General features: G+C 49.7%; 2 protein-coding genes across 2 annotated transcripts; both read right to left on the bottom strand.

Moving 5' to 3' along the window:
* Nucleotides 1–121: 121 nt before the first annotated feature.
* LOC136945448 (vasopressin V2 receptor-like) lies at nt 122–3,993 on the bottom strand. The gene is made up of 7 exons (XM_067239267.1): nt 3,951–3,993; nt 2,629–2,921; nt 1,854–2,099; nt 1,616–1,762; nt 1,197–1,482; nt 801–1,016; nt 122–696 (listed from the first exon to the last, which is right to left on the bottom strand). The coding sequence occupies exons 1-7, from the start codon at nt 3,991–3,993 to the stop codon at nt 512–514; spliced, it is 1,416 nt and encodes a 471-aa protein (XP_067095368.1). The 3' UTR covers nt 122–511.
* A 1,682-nt stretch (nt 3,994–5,675) lies between these two features.
* On the bottom strand, nt 5,676–18,617 carry LOC136945249 (myosin-7B-like). The gene is made up of 42 exons (XM_067238994.1): nt 18,518–18,617; nt 18,169–18,272; nt 17,808–17,951; nt 17,537–17,693; nt 17,339–17,366; nt 16,953–17,046; nt 16,259–16,351; nt 16,011–16,074; nt 15,635–15,733; nt 15,370–15,473; nt 15,096–15,234; nt 14,690–14,808; nt 14,457–14,606; nt 14,115–14,285; nt 13,823–14,002; nt 13,614–13,746; nt 13,383–13,459; nt 12,896–12,983; nt 12,680–12,797; nt 12,447–12,570; nt 12,197–12,333; nt 11,854–12,109; nt 11,444–11,686; nt 11,135–11,311; nt 10,902–11,047; nt 10,705–10,795; nt 10,139–10,528; nt 9,806–9,932; nt 9,576–9,694; nt 9,258–9,454; nt 8,902–9,085; nt 8,534–8,699; nt 8,300–8,424; nt 8,090–8,205; nt 7,783–7,975; nt 7,484–7,687; nt 7,160–7,285; nt 6,871–7,041; nt 6,611–6,715; nt 6,237–6,332; nt 5,986–6,135; nt 5,676–5,875 (listed from the first exon to the last, which is right to left on the bottom strand). Exons 1-42 carry the CDS (start codon nt 18,615–18,617, stop codon nt 5,864–5,866), a joined length of 5,817 nt encoding a protein of 1,938 aa, XP_067095095.1. The 3' UTR covers nt 5,676–5,863.
* Between the last annotated feature and the right edge of the window lie 1,247 nt (nt 18,618–19,864).

Raw genomic sequence — 19,864 nt, 5'->3', positions numbered from 1 at the left:
CACTCCACTAGTGATGCCAGTACTTGATTGATTGTCAGTAACTGAGTACTGTATTTGTGTGGTTTGCTTGTATTTCCCAGCCAGCAGATACAGGAGCCATAGAGGAGGATCAGGGTTTTAGAATGAAGCTGTATTGTTATGTATAAATGGTGCAGCCATACAAAACTACTTCCACACACGTTGTCTAGTTCAGCTGATACTTTTCTGCAATACCTTTATCTGAATGATACCGATAACAAACATCAATAATACTGTGTGAATCAATGACACATTACTTTACATATTTGACATTCTAGAGATAGAAAGGAATGTTAAAACGAAAGAAGACTGTGAAGGCACCGTATTCCGTGTGTGTCAGTAGACCTAGGCTTCAGTGTGTCGCTACCTGAGGTATGCGTGTGTCAGTATGTGGAGGCGTGTGTCAGTATGTGGAGGTATGTGGAAGTGTGTGTCAGTACGTGGAGATGTGTGTGTGTGTGGTGTGTCAGTACGTGGAGGTGTGTGCGGCGTGTCAGTACGTGGACGTGTGTGTGGTGGTGGAGTCGTTGGGGAGCGAGCCCCGGCGCTCGGCGTGTCCCTGGCAGAGCAGCAGGAGGCGCAGCTCTGGAGACACGCTGCTGGAGAACGCTGAGTAGATCCAGGGGTTGGTGCACGAGTTCAGACTGGCCAACAACATGAGGAGGGTAAACACAGCACCTGAACACACACAGCGTCAGACTGGCCAGTGATAGGACCACAGACAAGTGAGCATACTGTCAGAGAGAGAGAAGGAGAGAGAGAGAGTGTACGTTTGTGCTTACTGTTCTGTGGAGGGTTGGGGTCCCAGGCAGCCCACAGCTGCACGCTGAAAAAGGGAGCCCAGCAGACCGTGTAGACCAGAACTATGACCAGGGTCATCCTCACTGTCTTAGACATAGCTGCCGACACCCCGCCCACCCTGGGACGGGGGCCCGGGGTCAAAGGGCAGCGGTGAGCAGGCATGGGAGGCTCAGGAAGAACGTCAGGCTGCAGCTCACCTAGAATAGGTTACAGAGGCAACAACAGGCTAAACACGACATTTAATGAAGAAACAGATCGGTTGTCATCACCCAAGTATTACCACAGGAAATTAGATGTTATGTTGAGCCCTCTTGGCTATAATCTCCCATCTCCAATCTAGCTATGATCTCCATACACAAAAAAACTCCCAAGTTTACCCGAGTAGGCGGAGTTATCACAGTGTAAGGCAACACTGCTGGATGCCAGGGGAGCCAGTGGGAGGAAGTGTTGAGACAGAGGGTTGGAGTCAAAGGCAGGGTCGTCACCGTGGAGGGTGGACAGTGTGGTAGGAGCACATGGTGATAGGCTGAGCCTCCCTCGACTGGCTCCTCCCACTCGGTGGCTGTCCCGGCGAGAGGAGGGAGGGGGGAGGAAGACGGAGGCAGGGGACAGCCGGCGCTCTGTCTGGTAGACATTGTCATGGATCTCTCTGAAGATACGGACCTGGGAGAGGAGGAGAGGGGAGAGATCATTTCGATATAAATACATTGGCTCTTTGTCTTTGACACACATTACTCTCATCTCTCAGTGGCTCATGGCGTGAACGTGACCTGCTTCCGGCTCCTGCAGCACCTACCTGGCAGACAGTGATGATGAGGACAGGCAGGATGAAGACAGCCAGGGTCATCCATGTGACATAGGCCTTCAGGCCCCAGTGTTCAGCAAAGTTCCCCCAACACTCAAACACTCCCGGAGCCACCTCCGACCTGGAGAAGATGAACACCTGGAGAGAGAGAGAGAGAGAGAGAGAGACACGGTCTGGTGAAAGAGGGCCAGACACAAGGATATGGCCGTGTGTGTGTGTGTGTGTGTACCTGTGGTAGGCTCAGCAGGGTGGACAGGCCCCAGGCCAGCAGTATTAGTGTGTTCCAGCGTTGGGTACCACCACTGCTGTAGGCCTTCAGTGGGCAGCAGATGGCATAATGGCGGTCAATAGTCATGGCAACAATCATGTAGGAGGAGGCAAACATGCCGAGGACCTGGAGGTACTTGACCAGGCGACACAGGAAGTCTGGGCCTCTGAAACGACCTGTGATGTCCCACACCAACTGTGGTAACACCTGCAGCAGAAAGGAAACCGTGTTGAGTTACATGAGTATGGCAGTGAGTATTGGCAGTGAGTATTGGCAGAAGGCTGCGGTTCTGGCAGAAGGATGTGGTCCATCAGGACCAAATCCTCACGCCACATTAATAGTTTCTTTCCATCTGCTACTAGCCTCTTCAACAAGGCCAAGAATTCCCACTGACATTTAACTATTATCTACTACAAGTCCACCCGACACCTATTGCACTATGCACAAGCCACCTTGATCTCTTTCGCACCTTATTCTTATTTTTATATATATTTTATATTTAAATGTTTTATTTGTTTAGTTCTTAGAATTAGTTATAATATTGTATTTTTTACTTTTAATTCAAGATCCGTACATGTTTATTGTTTGAACCTTCCTGCCAAATGAAATTCCGTGTTTGTGTAAACCTACATGGCGAACCAAATTCTGATTCTGATGCCCTCCTACATGTTTGTGTGTAGATACTGTGCAGCCAGTGTGCGTGAGTCTGTGGGGACACACAGGTCCTGTGTGTTACCTGGAACAGCGCCACTACCAGGTCAGCCAAACAGAGGTTGGACATGAACCGGTGCAGCGGAGTGTGGTGTCGTCTCCGCCTCAGCAACACCACCAACACCAGTCCGTTACCAAGCAACGCCATTGCTAAGATGACCGACAACACGACCACCTCGGCTATGGCCAGGGCCGCATCCCGCACGTGCTCAGAAGCATTGTTCACAGCAGGAGTCACGGAGGCTGGGGTCACGGCCTCAAACAGCGTGGTCGCATTGGCTGTAGCTGAGACTGTTACCAAGGAGATGGACATGATGCCTAGGAAAGGAAGGATAGAACAGAGAAGAAGGGAGGAAGGGAAGGGGGAAAATACGTGTGAGCGAGAGGAAGAATGTGTTTCTGAGTCATTTGCTCTTCATTGACTGAAATAAGCTGACTGAAGTCAGGTGAACTTGGAACATTTCTGCGGGGGTGTGGAGTCATGCATGGTGTTAGCACAGTGATGGGTGCCCACCAGATGACCGCTAGCCAGTAATGTTGACCACTGAAGATTATCAAACGTCTGGGCCCTCATTAAGACCTGTCGGTCAGAGTTAGAATTAGCACTGAACAATTGCACAAATGAGGCCAGCCCTCGCTCTGTGCCTAAAAAAAAACTGTGCGTGGGTTTATGAGTGGGTGATCTTGTTTGCATCAGTGTGTGTGAATGACCATAATTGCCTATAGAAGTCATTGTCCCGGGATCAATGTGCTTAGAGAGGCATGAATCACAACACACACACACTGGTGAACCAGGATTAACCTTCCCATGCATCCCTCATTTGACAGTGTGAAGGAGATGGAAAACACAGAGATGGGGAGGAGAGGAGATATTGACCTCTTGGTAGGCCTTCAAAACGTCTGCTGTGAAGATGTAGCACAAACAATCCCATACAACATAATCACTATATTCAACAATATTTTGTCATAGACACGTTCCAGTTATATCAGAATGACACAACATCTCTACAGCTTTCACAGGTAAGTGTAAAGGCTGTATTGTAAAGGCTATATTGATGTGTTGTCAACACAATGACACAAGTGCTACACTATTCCCTAAGTTCGACATGCCACACAAAACCATGGCACATCCACAATCACAAGTCTGATAAGATGATCTAACAGATTGAAAACATTAGCCATTACTGCCAAAACGCCATCAGGCATACTGGTGTCCTCACCAACCCCAACCCCAACCCCTCTCCCCATCCCTGCTTCTGCTTGAGACACCCGCTAGCCTCTGCAGAACTCTGGCAATGACTTCACACAGGTCCCAATTCCATGACGTCTGGATGTAGGAACACTCACCCTGTTCAGCGTGTTCTGAAGCAGCTGTACATCCCTGATCCATGGTCGCACCCTCCGGTACCTGCCATGCTGAGCGTGTGCCTGTGGTTCAGCGCTCTCCTGCTGCACTCTGACTGACCCTGCCAACGACTCCTGCCGACTCCCATATCACTGTCTGTCTCCTCCCTCTCTCTCTCTCTCTCCCTCTCTCTGTCCTTCTCTCTCTCTCTGGCGCATTCCCCCCCACCCCAGCTCCTCCTTCCCTCCCTCTCCTCAGATTCATTATTGGATGAGTGTGTCTGGTGTGTGACTGTCCGATACGGACGTTTGTAAGAGAGATCGTAAAAGGTAGGAGGCTGGGCATTGATCAAAGACTCAGATGCTAAGATGGCCTAAGGTGAATGTAATTTCATGTTGATTGTTCCATAGACCCAGCCTTCAGTTCTGGGCCTTTGATCAGTCATGATCAGACACACACACACACACAAAGGCAAAGCAGACACCCTTAGAGTTTTCATTCCTTAAATTAGCTTTACAAAACAAGGACACCCGCTGGAGATATCCGGTCTACACAGACGTTTGATCAATGATTCTGCTGTGCAGGTGTTTTCTTCGAAGCAGGGTGACGGCGAGGGGGAGAGGAAAGAGGGTGTATTTTAGATATGGAAAACCTTGGTGACATGTTTACAAGTTGTCCTCATCACTTCCTTTTTCTCCACCCTCTACTTCTTCACGCCAACAGTGTGTGTCCCTCTATTCTTCTCTGCTAAATTCCACCCATTTCTCCCGGTGTTTCTCTGGTGGCACAGTAATCTGTTTTCTTCCTCTTTCAATCATTCCCTCATTCTGAAAAGCTTTCAATTATCTAGGGGCCCACTGGGTGACCTTACACAAACACACATGCACGCACGCACGTACACACACAGACAGACACACACAGACAGACACACACACAGACACACACCTTTTGCTTCCTTAACCCTTGTGTTATCTTCGGGTCATTCTGACCCATCAGTCATTGTGACCCACCGTCGTATTGCGACAACTTTACCGCATACAAAAACAAAGTTAAGCATTTTCTTTTAACCGTTGGGCTGTCTCAGACCCCCCACATTGCGAATGTTAAAAGAAAATTATTTTTATTTGTTTTTGTATTGGGTAAAATTGGGTAAACACAACGATGGTTCGTTATGAACCTTTGGGTCATGTGACCCGAAGGCAGCACGAGGGTTAATATGTAGAGATCCATGATTAAATGTAAGATCCACATTCAGGAGCAACTTTTCCAGAAGAGGGTAGTTCCAGCGTGAGACTCTTGAGGAACGCTAATCACAGTCAGCTGCTGGCATCAGCTGATGGTCATTGCTGCATCGTTATAGGTACCGGTAGTCACTCGCTCACACAAAACTTGATCTGGCGGTCTATTTAAAAAGCAAGACCTTGGCACACACGCCAGTGCTGCTGCTGCTACTGGTACACATTTCTGCTCAGTCAGTCCTCCAACACAGATCCAACTTATGGCTCAGTTTGACTTTCCCTTTCAGGGGGAATGGTGGATATTGATGGATATGCGTTATTTAACGATGATAGCTTTCTGCCATCATTAAAAGATGTTATGCAATGCATTGCCATGCACTGAGCTTTCTGAAACAGAAATGTGATTGTTTACAGGATCCAATGAACAACAAATACTTCTTAATGAGCTATAAGAATTATTCCCTTAGTAATCAAACACAAAACCTTTCATCTTTTTATTTAGGTGCAGAGACATAAGTAGGTACTGTTTTTCTGCCATGTGCCTGTAACAAACACACACACACACACACTGGACATGCAAAATGAATACAGAATGGACACCCATGCATACACACACAGAGGCTGTGGCTCTCAAAAGGCAGTAAATTGACAGTGCAGCACAGGAATTCTTCATACAATCACTCCACAATCTGGAAAAGACAAACATATGGACAATTAATAAAAAAAGAACATTGGTAGAATAAATGATAGACTAAGTGATTCATTGATTAACTGACTGACTGGTCGATTGATGACTCACCATGCTAGTCACTACCTTAGTGACCTGTTCCCGGGTGCGAATCTTAAGCTTGTTGACCTGGGACTCAGCCACATCCACTCTCTCCTCTGCATCGTCCAGCTCGTTTTGGATCTTCCTGTACTTGGTCATGTTGCAGCTCACCTGCTCCTCCTAGTGGGGAGGCGTGTACATGTGAAGGGTACGTGGTACCATGTGAAAGTGTACTTCATTATAAGGGTGGGCTTCTCCTGACCCTGAGACATGAGACTCACCGCCTCCTCGGCCTGCCTCTTGTAGCTCTTCACTTTGGTCTGCAGCTTGTCAATCAGCTCCTGCATCCTCAACAGAGTCTTCCTGTCCTCCTCAGTCTGCACACACACACACACACACACACACACACACACACAGACAGACAGGGTGGGACAATGTAGGACAGGGTTAGCATCCAGAGTATGGATGAGTTCCCATACCTAGTAGCAGAGCTTGGACTAGACAGGTTCTCTACCTGGTAGCAGAGCTTGGACTAGACAGGTTCTCTACCTGGTAGCAGAGCTTGGACTAGACAGGTTCCCATACCTGGTAGCAGAGCTTGGACTAGACAGGTTCTCTACCTGGTAGGAGAGCTTGGACTAGACAGGTTCTCTACCTGGTAGGAGAGCTCCTTGACCCTCCTCTCGTATCTGCGGACGCCTTTCTGGAACTCCTCACTCTTCTTCTGCTCGCACAGCAGCTCCGTCTCCAGCTCCTTGATCTAGAGTCAGAGGGTGAAGGTCAAAGGTCACATGATTGGTGTTAGGTTCCCATGGGTGTTTTAACTGTGCTGGAGAAGTCCCAATGCAGTTATGGCTGCATTCTATTGGTCCATTAGACTCCATGGACCAGCATGAGAAGAAACATGAAACTCACCCTGACCTCCAGTTTCTGAATCTGCTTTTTGCCTCCTTTGAGGGCAACCTGCTCCGCCTCATCGAGGCGAAGCTGCAGGTCTTTGACGGTCGTCTCCATGTTCCTCTTCATCCTCTCCAGGTGGGAGCTGGTGTCCTGTTCTTTCTTCAGTTCTTCAGCCATCATGGCTGCCTGAACGGTGGAGGAGTGTGTGGAGATTAGGTCACAGTAAGGTGTGTGTGTGTGTGTTTGTTGTCCACAGATGTGTAGATCGTCAGGATCCCAAACTGTAACTGAAGGTGTAGCTCACATCTGTGATGGCTTTCTTGGCTTTCTCCTCAGCGTTGCGACACTCATGGCCCACCTCCTCCACCTCCCCTGCCAGCGTAGCAACGTCCACTTCCAGTTTCTTCTTCTGGTTCACCAACCCTGTGTTCTGTTCGAGTGGAGCAAGGGAACAAGAGTTATTCTTCATGGAGGTCTATGAACTCTACCTGAGCATGTACTTTATCTACCCGTCTACCAAAGTGTCTTTCAATGTCCCTTGGCACCAGTTTGCTGAAGTCTCCATCAGTCTATCCGGGCACCAGTCTACCAGAGTATTTTCCACTCTGCCCGGGTCATCTCAGTGTACCTGTGTATGCAGCAGGCTGACTCTCTCTGTGGCCTCCTGCAATTCCAGTTCAGCCATTCTGCGGGCGCGGTCTGTCTGCTCCAGCAGGCCTCGCAGCTCCTCCACCTCCGCAGCCAGGAGAGTGTTGCGACGCTCCGTCAGCCCCCACTGCTCCTTCAGCTCCCCGTTCTGGTGCAGACACTCCGACAGCTCCAGCTGCAGGTCCTGGAGGGCGCAGTGAGACACACCCGGTCAGTCTGCCCAATGCTGTGTGGCCTTGGGTCTCCCGTCCAGGGAGGCAGCGCGGGGGCACGACTGACCTTGGTCTGAGCCTGGAGATGGCGCTGTAGCTTCACGGACTCGGCGACCTGGCGGTTGGCATGGCTGAGCTGCACCTCCATCTCGTTCAGGTCTCCCTCCATCTTCTTGCGAAGCCTGACGGCCTCGCCGCGAGACCTCACCTCCGCCTCCAGGCTCGTCTGCATGGTCTCCAGGGAACGCTGGTGGTTGTGTCTGCATCGGCAGCAGGGGCGCACACTCAGAGGGATGCATGCAGAAGGTAAAACACTGAGTCAGGAGGATTCATTGCTAAGCGACTCTCTGTATATTCGAGCTACTGCGTCTCACCGAAGGTTGTCAATCTCCTCATCCTTTTCCGCGATCTTTCTGTCAATGTGAATTTTGATCTGGCTGAGCTCCAGTTGAACTCGTAGAGTCTTGCTCTCCTCGTGTTCAAGAGTTCCCTGGAGCAGAGCAGGCATGGTGTGAGAGGTCCATGAGCCAACAACATCCCTGAGACAACTTACCAACACAGGTGCTGGGGTCAGATGAGCTCACCTCAGCATCCTCCAGCGCTGCCTTGATGTCACTCTTCTCCACATCCAGGATCTTCTTCATCCTCTCCAGCTCATGAATGGTCTTCCCACCGTTGCTGATCTGCTCAGTCAGGTCTGCTATCTCCTCTGTGGATCACGTTCCCAAACATCAGTCACAGTCAGTTACACGGACGTCACGTTTAGAGAGACAGGAACAGGCGGCTCTGGGAGTCTGCAGTGTTTTGTAGAGGTGCACCTTGCAGGTTCTTGTTCTCCCGCTGTAGTGTCTCCAGGTGGTCGATGGCCTCCTCGTAGCAGTGCTTCAGCTTGAACAGCTCGGTACTCAGGCTGCGAGACTCGCGCTGGGAACTTTCCAGTTCAGCCTGGGACTCCTCAAACTTCTGCCTCCACTCTGACAACACCTGAGGGAAGAGCCACAGCCTGACTGCACCGTAGGCTGTTCTCTCCGGGATATACACGTTTCGCATCTCATGCAGGTTATTTTCTAAGTGCCAAGCAAAGGTAAGTAAGTAGTTATCTAATAAAGGTAAAATCCTAATTGGCCCAATCGCACTAAGTTACTTAAATGGTCATTGTCATTACATCCACTTGCTGACTACTCACCTTGTCAAAGTTGCGTTGTTTCTTGTCCATGGCGAGAGCTGCAGAGTTGGAGCGCTCCAGCTCCACCATGAGGTCCTCCATCTCCGTCTGCAGCCGCAGCTTGGTCCTCTCCAGGGAGGAACACTTGGCGTTAGACGCCTCCACTGCCTCCTCTGTGGTCTGCAGACGAACAGCCAGCTTCTTCCTGACAGGTAAACACACGGGTCAGGGTTTACGTCCAAAAAAGTACTTACTTTTCTCATATTTACATACAGGTAACCCTAACCACTATCCAGTACTGGCTTCCATACAGCCTTAAACCCTGGCCGCCTGTCAGTACTGGTTATATTCCATCTCCAGGTGGTTCTGAAGCGTACTTGGCCTCCTCCAGCTCCTCCGTCCTGTGGATGGCGTCCGTCTCGTACTTGGTCCTCCACTGAGCCACCTCAGAGTTGGCCTTGGACAGGGCGCGCTGCAGCTCGGCCCTGGCCTCCTGCTCCTCCTCAAACTGCTCCCTCAGAAGGCTGCAGTCATGGCGGGAGGACTGAACTGCGTGGGCCAGGGAATTCCTTGTCTTGACACATAAAAACAGCCCTTATGGATACACCACATCTAGCCTGTACTGTGCTCCTTGTACAGTATGTATATAGGATGAGAGCACGAGTGGTTGTGGAGGGTGGTGTCGGGGAACAAACCTTGGTTTCCTCTTCCAGCTGTTTCTTCAGCTCCTCTGTGTTCTGGCTGAAGGTCACCTTGGTGCGATGGAGCTGACTGATAAGGGCCTCCTTTTCCTCCAGCCTTCGACCGTACTCAGCTGCAGATAGGCATCTTGATCAATGATGCACTCAAGTGTTCTCGAGCAATCGTTGAATGTGGATGACATTACTAGCCAGAAGGCAAGAAGGCGTGTGAGAGTCACTCCTACCGCACTCCGTGACTGCGCGGGCTCTCTGTGTGCTGACGTCGTTCAGCTGTCTCTGCAGCTCCTCCGCCTTCGCTCTGGACTCGTTCATCTGGTCCTCGAACACACGGCACATCTTCTCTGTGGCGGACTGGGAGCACAACACTGCATTACTGGCAGACATGAACCTGATAAATCACCGTCACATTCCTGACCTCCTACGGGACCATCTCTGACATTATCACTGTGTTACGGTCTCCCCTCTTCAGCCCTTACTCCTTCCACGGATGACCTGTAATCACACCCCTACCTCCTCACTCCTGCTCGCCGCGTCCTTCTACCACGCTTCCTTCTCACCTTGGCTTTAGACAGCTGCTCCACGTTGGAGGTCAGGTCTTCGGCCTCCATCCTGACCTCGGCCTTCTCCTTCTCCAGCTTCTGCCTGACCCTCTGCAGGGTGTCCAGCTGCTCGGTGAGCTCCACCAGGCTGTCGGCGTGTTTCTTCCGGAGCACGGCGGCCGTGGCCTCGTGGTGGAGCGACGCCTCCTCCAGGTCGCGGCGCATCTTCAGGAAGTCCGCCTCGCGCTTCTTGTTGATGGCGATCTGGGCGGCCGAGGCCCCGCCCGCCTCCTCCAGGCGCTCGCTCAGCTCCTCCAGCTCGCGGGACACCTCCCCCCGTTGGCGCTCAGCCTTGTTGCGCCACGTGCGCTCCGCTTCCAGCTCCTCCTCCAGTTCCTCAATACGCGTCTGATAGGCAGAGGATCAGAGGTTAAAGGTCAAGGGTTATTGTCAGGGGTCATTGGTTGGGTCAGGGGTAAAAGGCTGCCCCTGGGCTGTAATCATTAGGACCAGAATCATCCCTCTAACGATTCATGTTAATGGGACAGTAACTACATAAATGTAAATAAAATAGTAGTGCAGACCTGTAATTCTTTGATCCTTTTCTGCAGATGAATTACAAGGGTTTGCTCATCTTCAATCTTGGATAAGGCCTGACTCATCTCAAAGTCTTTTCTGTGGACAACATGGGGCAGATTGTATTACAGTTACATGAACACATGTCATAATGATAATAATAATTATGATGATGGTGATAAGAGTGTCAGCAGTGGTGTCTAACTTCTTCAGTTTCTCCTCCAGTTGCTGCTTGTCGTTTTGCAGGTCCATAACTGACTCCACAGACAACTTCAGGTCCCCCTCCAGCTTGCGCTTGGAGCGTTCCAAATCTGCCCGTAGCCTCTTCTCCTGCTCCAGGGAGCCCTCCAACTATATAGGTGGGAGGGGAGTTAGAACGGCACCTACCTCCCGTCCCCTCCAAACCCCAGTCCCACAGCGCCCTGGTCCCTGACTCACATTGTCGGTGTGCTGCTCCAGCCGAGCCTTGGCCTTGGCCAGAGAGGCCACCTTGTCCTCCTGGCACTGCAGGTCAGTCAGGGCCTGCTGGTGAGCCTCCTGCAGTGCCGCCTTCTCTCTGGTCAGGGACAGGATGGACTCATCCAACACAGCCAGCTCACCCATCAGGTTCTTCACCTGGAGGACGCGCAGAAGGTTTGAAATTTAGATTTCGGACAAACCACTGTGCAGCTACGACACTCTGCTGTTCTGTGTTCCGGCCATGTCAATACTCGGCCATGAACGCCAAGCTCCTGGAGGAGTGGTCACCTTGTTCTCCGTGCCGTGCCTCTCCTTCTCCACCTTGGCCAGGGTGATCTCCAGGTCGTCCACATCCTTCTTCAGATCGGCCGACTCGTCCTCCAGCTGGCGTTTCTTGGCCAGGAGGCTGGCGGTCATCTCCTCCTCGTCCTCCAGCCTCTCTCCCACCTCCTTCACCTTGGCCTCCAGCTGCAGCTTGGTCTTGATCAGGAGGTCACAGCGGTCCTCTGCATCGGCCAGGTTGTCCTGCTCCTGGAGGCAGAAGGAACACGTCGAGATGACTTTCTGTCTTCCAATCTGATTCCTATTTGACTCCTATTTAATTCCAATCTGATTCCTATGCTGTCTATAATGGACTCCACTGAATGCTATTTGATTCTTAATTTATTCCTATTTGATTATTAATTGACTCCACGTACTGCCTGAAGCTGCAGGGCCAGGTCATTCTTCTCCTGGACTAGAGACACCTGTTTTTCCTCCATGTCCTTGCGCTTGACTTCTGATTTGTCTAAGACCTCCTTCAGCTTGGCCGACTCCTCCTTCAGGGCAACCAACTCCTTCTCGGCCGTTGCGCTCCGAAGGAGGGGCCGGAGTTTGAAGAACAGCATCATCCACGGCCAGTTCTTCACTGAGTAGAACGCTCGAATGTTCCACTGAATCACCATCAGGGCCTCCCTATGGGCACACGGGGGGAGACATACTAAGGGACACAGATCAGAGAGACCCAACACCAGCGTTCTCCGCGTCTCCGTCCCGTCTTACTTTTGATCCATTATCCTGTGGCGCTCCATCCTCATGAGCTTGCCGCGGCAGATGGCCTGCAGCATGGTGAGGATCTCAGACAGGCGCTCGTCACGCATGTCCTCCAGCAGGCCCAGGAGACCTGCCTTGAAGAACACCTGGGGGACAGGTGGGGAGCATGAGAGGGGAGAAAAGAGGAGAGGAGGGGAGGGGAGAAACGAGAAGATAGTAGGCAAGAAGAGTGGATGGATGTACGCCTATGTTGGCCTACCTTAGTGCTACCAAACTTGTACTGGCTGTGGTCGATGTCCAAGGAGCCGAGAAGCTTCTCCACAGCCTTCCTGCTGTCCAGAAACGAGTCCTCAGGGATCGCTGATGGGTTCAGGATACGGTACCTATCCCAAACACACAAGCGGCTCACACATCGATAAGGCAACTTGTGTAGTTTGAAAGGGATCCATTTTCATTCTCATGTTAGCGAGTAGGGGAGTGCTAAAAGTTCACCTTTGTTTAAACTCGGCATAGAAGATGCGGTTGGGGAAGCCCTTCCTGCAGATACGGATGCCCTCCAGAACCCCGTTGCACCTCAACTGGTGGAGCACCTGGATCGGATCCATGACCCCTGAGACAGAGAGAAGGTCAGGGGTCAGGGATGAGGGGTCAGAGGTCAGAGGTGAGGTACCGACAAACAGGAGAGACAGGTTCAGGGTTATCTCTCACCTGGAGTCTTACTCTCATTGGGGATGATACAGCGCACAAAATGGGGTTGCGTGCTACGCAGGTTGGCCATAAGTTTATTCAGATTCTCCTGCAAAGAGACATTTCCAGTGGATAAGTAGTCTTAGGCTAGGTTTAGACTTTTCTATTTTGCAACTGAGCACAAGTCTCAATAGAACTAAATTGCAGACTTCTGTTGGTGCTTTTCAAACTTGTGAACAATTAAAGTGTGCAACTGTTTCGCTTCTGGGTTGAGCCCTATGTACAGATGTGTATTGAGAGTAGAGATAGCACAGACTTGGAGTGATGTTCATGAGTTCAGGTACCTAAACATCACTACAAGTCTTAACCACTTCTCTCTCAAAGCCAGAGCACACCACAACTCCTGCTACTCATACTTCAGTTTCTCATGAGACGTTCTGAACATCTTGGACACCAACAAGGAAGGAATCTTGTATTTTCTGTCTGCGGATCCCTCCAAGGTACCCACCTTGTGTAGCTGAGAAACAGTTTGAAACGAGGCTCCCTTCTTCCTCCTCTCTTTGGTTCCTGTCTTGGGATCAGCCGCTGGAAAGGATTACAAGGTAGCAACACCCCATTATTAAACACCATCTGTGCTTTTTACAGCTAACATGAGATTATAGCCTTTGATTGGTTAACTGGTAGCAGATATGGGATTGGCTGTGGATGTGAGCTCTATCCATGTGTTGGGACTGGCCACCTGCATCTGAGCTGATGAAGGTCTCAAACAGGCTAGCCAGCAGTTTGTTGGAAGACTTCTGGAAGCATAACACCACAGACTCGTTTAAGGGGTCTCTGTTCTTGTCCAGCCATCCGTTTATATTGTATGGAACCTGCAGAAGAACACAATCATGGTGACCATGGCTTGATCCCAATCTGTAGAAGCAGAAAACTGACTGTGACACTCACCACTCCAGCGTAGTGCACCAGCTCAAAGTGGGTCTCGTACTTGCGCTTCTTGTCTGGTTTTGGCTTGAGGAAGTTAGGGGATTTCCCCACATGGTTGTCGTATAGTTTGGTCCTAAAGCTGATATCTGTGGCCTTGGGGAACATACACTCCTCCTCCAAGATGGACAGTATGCCCATGGGCTGCAGGAAACACACATTCATACATTACACAAACAACAACACTCACACACAAATACAAACACGCACACACACATCCGTACACAGGACATTCAATTGGCTTCCAACTGTTTACCTTTTCAATGAGATCTATGCAGGACTGTAGGTCTAAACCAAAGTCTATGAAGGTCCACTCGATGCCCTCCCTCTTGTACTCCTCCTGCTCCAGGATGAACATGTGATGGTTGAAATACTGCTGCAGCTTCTCGTTGGTGAAGTTGATGCACAGCTGCTCAAAATTATTGAACTGGTAGGAGACAGGAGACCATCAAGGGAGGGACACAGACAGTTGGATGGTCAGTTGGGTGGTCAGTTGGATGGACAGACCAACAACAAGAAGGACGTTTTTTGTTTGTTTGCTCTTGCCAAGACAATACAAACAATCTTAGAGAGGACCAGCCACTATTTGAATATTTACCTCAAAGATCTCAAACCCGGCGATGTCCAGCACTCCGATGAAGTACTGGCGTGGCAGGGCTGTGTACAGACTCTTGTTGATCCTCCCAACCATCCACTTAAACATGCGGTCATAGGTAGCCTTCGCCAGGGCTCCCACAGAATAGTTCACCTGCACACAGAAACACCCAAACTGTCTCATGTTCTTCCCCTGCATGGCTCACTATTTCACCAAAGACAATCCAAACAGCTCACCTGCTCAACAGTCTGGCCCTTAATAATGTATTCATTCCCCACTTTGACTCTGGGGTGCAGGAGCCCCTTGATGAGGTCAGCTGGGTTTATGCCCATCAGGTAGGAAGCTTTGTCTGCACCTGGAGACAGAGCACAGGAACCCCTGAGACTAGAGAACGCAGATTATGGAACACTGTGTGTGGAACACAGAGAGGAGAATAGAGTTTGGAGAACACGAAGAACACAGAGTCGAGAACACAGATCGTGGAGAACACGGTACAGAACACTGAACATCGAACACAAACTACAGAACCAAAAGTACCGAACTCATATAACACATACAAACGAGGGAGGTGCGTTAGTCGGAAGAGCCAGTCAGAGGAGTTAGAAGAGCTAGTCGGATGAGTTGATTTCGATGAAGACTCACTCTCCGTGCCATCTGCTTCTGCCTGGTCTTCTCTCTGCCTCTTCTTGAACTTCATGTTCCCAAAGTGCATGATGGCGCCCACGATCTTGTAACAGCCATATTTCTCCTCGGGGGTGAAGCCCAGCGTGTCCATGGCATGCTGGGAGGTGGTCAGGGGAGCAGAGGAGTGGGAGGCAGGCGGGGAAGGGGTGAGAGGAGAGAGATAGAGACACAGTAAGAAGGAATGTCTAAATCAGACTTTTTCTAGGGCTGGTGTGAGGATGTGGGGTCTTACATCAGTAGCCATCAGCTCTTCTCCATCATTCATGTTCTCCACGGTGATGACTCCTTGACTGCAGAAATGGTAGTCGAAGGGGTTGGTGGTGATCAGCAGCATGTCTGGAAAGTCAGACGGCATCTGCACTATCAATTTCTACAAGTCATCATCTTCAACAACACTGTCTATGCTTAATCTTCTAGCCCCCAGTAACCCAGCCCCCAGTCATCCAGTTCCACCAGTCCCCCTTCCTCCCAGCCCCCCTGACCCCTGTTGTCCGTACCCTGAAGCTCTGGTTTGTGGTGAGACAGTATCTGGTAGTAGATGTGATAGCTCCTCTCCCCAGGCTGCTGGAACACAACTCTAGACTTCTCCAGAAGGTCTGCAGTCAGGAGAGAGAGAGAGAGATAGAGAGAGAGAGAGAGAGAGAGAGAGAGAGAGAGAGAGAGAGAGAGAGAGAGAGAGAGGGAGAGGGAGAGGGAGAGGGAGAGGGAGAGGGAGAGGGAGAGGGAGAGGGAGAGGGAGAGGGAGAGGGAGAGGGAGAGGGAGAGGGAGAGGGAGAGGGAGAGGGAGAGGGAGATGAATAGACGGGAGATGATTACTACATTGGACTTGAGACATAAGACAGTTCTACCAACAGATAATGGAACAGGGCTTACAGATGTCAATATCAGCCGATGCCAGTTTCCCTGTAGGACCAAAATGGATTCGGATGAACTTTCCCTGTAAGCACAGATATGAGGGGGTATTACATTTACTTGTATCTGGTAATATAGTCTTAGTACTAATATTGTTTTAGGGATACACTTGGTACTTTAATATGAATGACAAGGATAAGACTTGGTCCTTCCAGTCTAGGCCTGGCAGGTTTGACCAGGTGGGTTTTGTATTTGTTAGTGACGCTCACAAATCGAGACGAGTTGTCGTTCCTGAGGGTCTTGGCGTTGCCGAAAGCCTCCATTGCCGGGTTGGCCTCGATGATCTGGTCCTCTAGTGTCCCCTGGTGTAAGGAGAGCAGCATGGATCATTGTGATGTACTGTACCACTGACAACTGAATCCTTGATAATAACTCAACTGCCTCTTTAAAACCACAACTATCTCCCTGCCAACCAAGACTGTCTCCCTGGTAGTTCAGCTGCCACTCAGACAACACAAATGTTACTCTGTTAAAAGCTCTGACAATACAGCTGTCCTAGCGACTGTCTCCCTGACAACCTAACTCGAACAACATACTAACTGACAACGTGTCCGTAACAAGGCAAAGGGGGAGAATTGGTCCAGAGAGAGAGAGAGAAAGTTGGAGGGCTATGATGAGAGGATTACAAAAAGGACGGGTTCCAAGAGACGAAGATCAAAATGAGTCTCAAGTTGTTATGTTCAAAAAGCTGGGAGGAATTGAGGGAAGAAGGAAATAAAAAAGGGATGACAGGGATGATGGAAAAAGGGAGCAGATGCAGGAGGGCAAAGCATCCAAATCACAGCTGGGATTCACAGTAGTAGTGGTGGTTAACAAAGAGTACTTTCAAGAAAAGAAAGCAGGGAGAAAAATCGAAATGGACCAAAAAAGGGAGAGTTGGAGAGAGTGAAGTTTCTGTCTTACTCCTTTCCTCACAGCTTCTCCCAGGGCGGCTACTATGGCAAAATACTGAATGACACGTTTGGTGTTGACGGTTTTGCCAGCACCGGACTCTCCTCTGGGATTGGTAGACAGAGATATGATGCAAAAAAAGTAGAACACATCATTATGATGTCTTACAAATCTGTCAGAAAACAGCACAGTATTTTCCAATGGATCAAATAGAAATCTGTAAATGGCCAACAAGTCAACTTGGTTTGCATTGGCCTGAATTGCAAGTGTTTTCATGAATACAACAGTACAGCTACAATAGTACTAGATCATAACTGGAACACAACTAGGCTGTAATAGTCCTGAATGTAGAACATATAGAGACATAGCTGTTCTGGGACTGGATTGCACTGACTTACGTGATCAGCATGGACTGATTCTCTCCATCTGTGGAGGACATAGACAGTTATTAGAGTACAGCAACATACTCTGAGAGAAAGAGGGGAAAAAAAGGAGAGAGAGAAAGAAAGAGACAGAGAGGAGATAGAGAGAAGGGGAGAGAGCGAGTAAGAGAAGGAGACAGTGAGAGGAGAAAGAGAGACTTCAGGGAGACCTACTGCGCAGCATGTCGTTGTAGGCGTTGTCAGCTATGGCGTAGATGTGGGGAGGAACCTCGGTGCGCCTCTTCCCTTTATAGGCGGCAACAACAGCAGGTGAATACACAGGAAGCCACTTGTAGGGGTTCATTGTCACACAGAAGAGGCCGGAGTAGGTCTGCGAACACAAACACGGACCTGTCACCCAGAGCAGCCGGGTGGGACACACCTGGACAGGAACACTGGGGTCCATACAGAACGTTGCCCTCAGAGGTCTGCAGGGGGTTCTCACATAGATCATCCACATGGAGTAGCGCCTGCTGAGGTTGAAGAGGACCGAGGCTTCGTTGAGGTTGGTCAGCATGGCCATGTCCTCCATCATGTCAAACTTGGGAGGGTTCATCGGCTGAATGTCATTCTCCCGAACCACCAAGGTCTGGCAGAAAGATATGGAAACATTAGTAATACCCACGCTGGGAGGTGAATGTGCAGTTGGGACCCCACTTTGGGTTGGCACACAGATTAATAAGATATCTTATTGAGAACAGAATTGATGTTAACTCAGAACTACTCCAATTTAACAGCTAACTAACTAAGTGAACAATTAACTCCCTCATTGGACAACTAACGCCCCTATCAAGCAGATAACTAACCTGTCCATCCTTAGTTTCCACGGTAGCCTGGTCTCCGTCGATCTCTTTAACCTCCACCTCTATGTAGGCCTCCTTGTCATCGGGGATCCACACTCGCTTTGTACCTTAGGGACACAACAGCTGTCATGGCAATCATCAGTCACACTCAACTCATCCAGACACTGTATGACAGTATGTGAGTAGGCATAATCCCAGTTTAAATTAACTACTGCTGAGCTATTGAGGGGAGACTCTGAATGGGAAGTATCCATTTTGTGTAAATCCAGTTAGATTAGGCCACACTGAATTATTTCCATTTAAAGATTATCCGGATGTTTTGATGAAAGGAGGTCCTGGGGTGTGCCGCTACCGTCGAAGGCCATTGTCCTCGCCGCCAGCTGCTCCAGGTTGGTGAGGCGGAGGAATGAAGCTGCATCTCCAAACTCCTTCATTTCCATGAAGAGGGACATGATGGAAGCTGGGTGGTTTAATCAACAGCAACACAACTGCAAACAGACCCCAAACACAGTCACAACCTGAACACAAATACCAACAAAGTCCCATATCCTGACAATCTCATAACCTGAACTGAACCGCTAAAACACACACATAACTTGAGTTCTACCACTGGGTACAGCATTAGAACGTAATTAATTCAAACGGTTAATTACATCAAATTTGGGTGGATTCAACAGGTAGGGTTAGGGTTCTAGTAGTGATGTGGTTGTAGTGTTAGGTTTAGCAAGGCAGACATGCACCAGTGTACTGACCTATAAGAGCACAGTAGGATTGGTGGCAGTGGACCTGTCAACCTTATATCTTCTCTCCCAAGGTCAGGGTCACCAGAAAGAGGGGGAAACATCCCCATGTGACCACTTCTTCTACACTGGATTGGCTGTGCCTGAGTACACAGGGAGGGTGAAGTGGAGGGACTGTCACAGAAGGCAATCATGCTGATAATCTCCTCCCAAAGCGCCGGTAAGCCTCTGTTAGTTATTTTGGAAACGGCATTGTTTCATTGAGCATTTCATCAATCTGCAGGCCCACTCTGTCATTCAGAAGGCCAGATCTCACTCCCTATCAGGCAAGCAGACATGTAGGTTGTTGCGAGCAGCAAACGTGCGCTGATGTGTTGAGGGACTGATGTCCTGTGACATGTTGCCACATACATTAAACAGATCCAGGAGCAGTAGTGATGCTACTCTCACATGACGCATCAGAGCACACCAACTCAAATGATGGATTGAAATAATAACATCATTACTACACAGAAAGGTATAAAGAGCGCACACACGCACACACACACACAGACACAGACAGGTCCCTGGACAACAGGGTCCCCTGGTAGAAGTCAGGCAGATGGTTGAAGTTTAGAGCCTTGTTTAGACCTGCTCCCGCCACATTCAGCAACATGAAGAATCCCTCCCAATCATGGGTGCAAATGAATCCTTTCCTTGTGCCAAAGTAAACCAAGCCCAATGCTGTTCCAGCTCCAGGAAAGGTATGTACTCTGGGTGATTTAGGTGCAGGGGTAGGAGCTGGGGGAGTTAGGGTTATGGCAGCGAGGGCTATGTTAGAGACTCTGCAGATCTAGTGCAGCTGGATAGTTGATCTTTTTGACAGCATGATCAACCTTCACATTCCCAGGTCTAATTACCCTACTGCATTAACTACCATCATGTTATAACTAACCTATCGTGGGATCTATCCAACTGTA

The sequence above is a fragment of the Osmerus mordax genome, chromosome 7 (genome assembly GCF_038355195.1).
Source record: "Osmerus mordax isolate fOsmMor3 chromosome 7, fOsmMor3.pri, whole genome shotgun sequence".
In the NCBI taxonomy this organism is placed as follows: domain Eukaryota; kingdom Metazoa; phylum Chordata; class Actinopteri; order Osmeriformes; family Osmeridae; genus Osmerus; species Osmerus mordax.
This window is presented reverse-complemented; position numbering and strand designations above follow the sequence as displayed.

Excerpts from the sequence above, each read along its gene's own strand:
- LOC136945448 (XM_067239267.1), bottom strand. The coding sequence starts at position 3,993 with ATGGATCAGGGATGTACAGCTGCTTCAGAACACGCTGAACAGG. Across the intron at positions 2,922-3,950 it reads TTCAGAACACGCTGAACAGG|GCATCATGTCCATCTCCTTG; the intron begins GTGAGTGTTCCT and ends TTCCTTTCCTAG. Across the intron at positions 697-800 it reads CCCCAACCCTCCACAGAACA|GTGCTGTGTTTACCCTCCTC; the intron begins GTAAGCACAAAC and ends GTGTGTGTTCAG.
- LOC136945249 (XM_067238994.1), bottom strand. The coding sequence starts at position 18,617 with ATGTCCCTCTTCATGGAAATGAAGGAGTTTGGAGATGCAGCTTCATTC. Across the intron at positions 12,798-12,895 it reads CAATGAGAGTAAGACTCCAG|GGGTCATGGATCCGATCCAG; the intron begins GTGAGAGATAAC and ends TCTCTGTCTCAG. Across the intron at positions 10,529-10,704 it reads AAAGGATCAAAGAATTACAG|ACGCGTATTGAGGAACTGGA; the intron begins GTCTGCACTACT and ends TCTGCCTATCAG.